The sequence below is a fragment of the Muntiacus reevesi genome, chromosome 8 (genome assembly GCF_963930625.1).
Source record: "Muntiacus reevesi chromosome 8, mMunRee1.1, whole genome shotgun sequence".
Lineage (NCBI taxonomy): Eukaryota > Metazoa > Chordata > Mammalia > Artiodactyla > Cervidae > Muntiacus > Muntiacus reevesi.
Window position 1 is genome coordinate 63,179,805 of NC_089256.1, and position 1,921 is coordinate 63,181,725.

The following is a 1,921-nucleotide window of genomic DNA, read 5'->3' on the forward strand; positions in this document are numbered from 1 at the left end:
GGAGATGGTTTTGCCAGTACTTATTCTAATTTTTTCCTTTTGTACAATTTTTAAACAATTAAAATGCCCAATCTGATTAATTTTCTTCTTTGCACTTTTGCAACTGTCCTAAATTTCAGCTGCAGAATCAAAATTCAGCAAGAAGCCTCTCCTTGAAAAATATTGGCAAATTCTCAGCTTATAAACAATGGACATTTTGATTGCCATGTTTATCTCGATAAATACTGTACAAAAGTTGCTTGCAAATATTAAAACATTTTTTTTCGTCGCTTGGAGACTAGCTCTAAATATTATTGGTAAAGACTTTTGCAAACTTTCTGCAAAGCTCCTACCGTATCACTAGAACTTTTAAAAAGTTTTGCGTAGTTTTCTTTCCTCCAGATCTATACAAGGTCCATTCCCTCACCCTCCCCACCTCGCCCACCCCAGGTTTTCTCTGTACAAAAATAGTCCCCCCAAAAGAAGTCCAGGATCTCTCATAAAAGTTTTCTTGCCGGCATCGCGGTTTTTGCGTGAGTGTGGATGGGATTGGCGCTTTCTTTGCAGCTGTCATTTGCTGTGGATGATTTTATTTTATTTTATTTTTTTAGCGTACCGGGTTTTTCTCCATGCTGTTTCTTGCTCTCCTCCATTTCCCTCTTTTTCTTTGCAAACGTCTCCCCCGCCCCTCCAGTTCACCGTCCGGCCCTCACATGTGCGAGAGGGGCAGTGTGCCGTTAATGGCCGTGCCGGGCACCGGGCCGCTCTGGTAGTGCTGGGACATGTGAAGTCTGCTTGGGGCGGCGGGCTCCGGCACCTCGGCGCCGGGGAGGTACATGCTGATCATGTCCCGGAGGTCCCCGGCTTGGCAGGGCGCCCTGGAGTGGGAAGAAGAGGTAACCACGGGGGGGCTGGAGCTGGCCTCGGACTTCACCACCGAGCCCATGGAGCCGAGCGCCATGCCAGGGGTGCCCTGCTGAGAGTAGGACATGCTGTAGGTGGGCGAGCCGTTCATGTAGGTCTGCGAGCTGGTCATGGAGTTGTACTGCAGAGCGCTCACGTCGTAGCGGTGCATGGGCTGCATCTGAGCGGCGCCGTGCGCGTTGAGGCCCGGGTGCTGCGGGTAGCCCAGCTGGTCCTGCATCATGCTGTAGCTGCCGTTGCTCCAGCCGTTCATGTGCGCGTAGCTGTCCATGCGCTGGTTCACGCCCGCGCCGAGGCCGGCGCCCACCCCGACCCCGCTCGCCATGCTGTTGCCGCCCGGGGCGAGAAGCCCTCCCGGCAGTGTGTACTTATCCTTCTTCATGAGCGTCTTGGTTTTCCGCCGGGGCCGGTATTTATAATCCGGGTGCTCCTTCATGTGCAGCGCTCGCAGCCGCTTGGCCTCGTCGATGAACGGCCGCTTCTCCGTCTCCGACAAAAGTTTCCACTCGGCGCCCAAGCGCTTGCTGATCTCCGAGTTGTGCATCTTAGGGTTCTCTTGGGCCATCTTGCGCCGCTGCCCGCGGGACCACACCATGAAGGCGTTCATGGGCCGCTTGACGCGGTCCGGGCTGTTCTTCTGGTTGCCGCCTGCCGCCGCCGCGGTGGAGTTGCCGCCGCCGCCGCCGCCGCCCCCCGAAGTTTGCTGCGGGCCCGGCGGCTTCAGCTCCGTCTCCATCATGTTGTACATGCGGGCGCTGTGCGCGGGCCCGGCCCGCCGGCGGCCGCCGACCCTCGGCCCGGCCGGGACTTTGGGGGGCCCGCGGGCGGGGGGGAGAGGAGGAGGGGAGGCGGGCGGGGGTGTCGGGAGCGCAGGGCTCCGCGAGGAAAATCAGGCGAAGAATAATTTGGGGGAAGAAAAGAAAGAGAGAGGCAAACTGGAATCAGGATCAAAAAAGCGCTTCCCTCCTCTTCTGGCCGATCCTGCCGCCGCCGATGATTGTTATTATTATTTTTTGGA

General features: G+C 56.5%; 1 protein-coding gene across 1 annotated transcript; it reads right to left on the bottom strand.

The window, feature by feature from the left end:
• Window positions 1-688: 688 nt before the first annotated feature.
• SOX2 (SRY-box transcription factor 2) lies at window positions 689-1,720 on the bottom strand. Its single transcript, XM_065943287.1, has one exon. The coding sequence runs from the start codon at window positions 1,649-1,651 to the stop codon at window positions 689-691; it is 963 nt and encodes a 320-aa protein (XP_065799359.1). The 5' UTR covers window positions 1,652-1,720.
• Window positions 1,721-1,921: the final 201 nt, after the last annotated feature.

Bases quoted from the DNA above. Each gene is read 5' to 3' on its own strand.
- SOX2 (XM_065943287.1), bottom strand. From the start codon at position 1,651: ATGTACAACATGATGGAGACGGAGCTGAAGCCGCCGGGCCCGCAGCAA.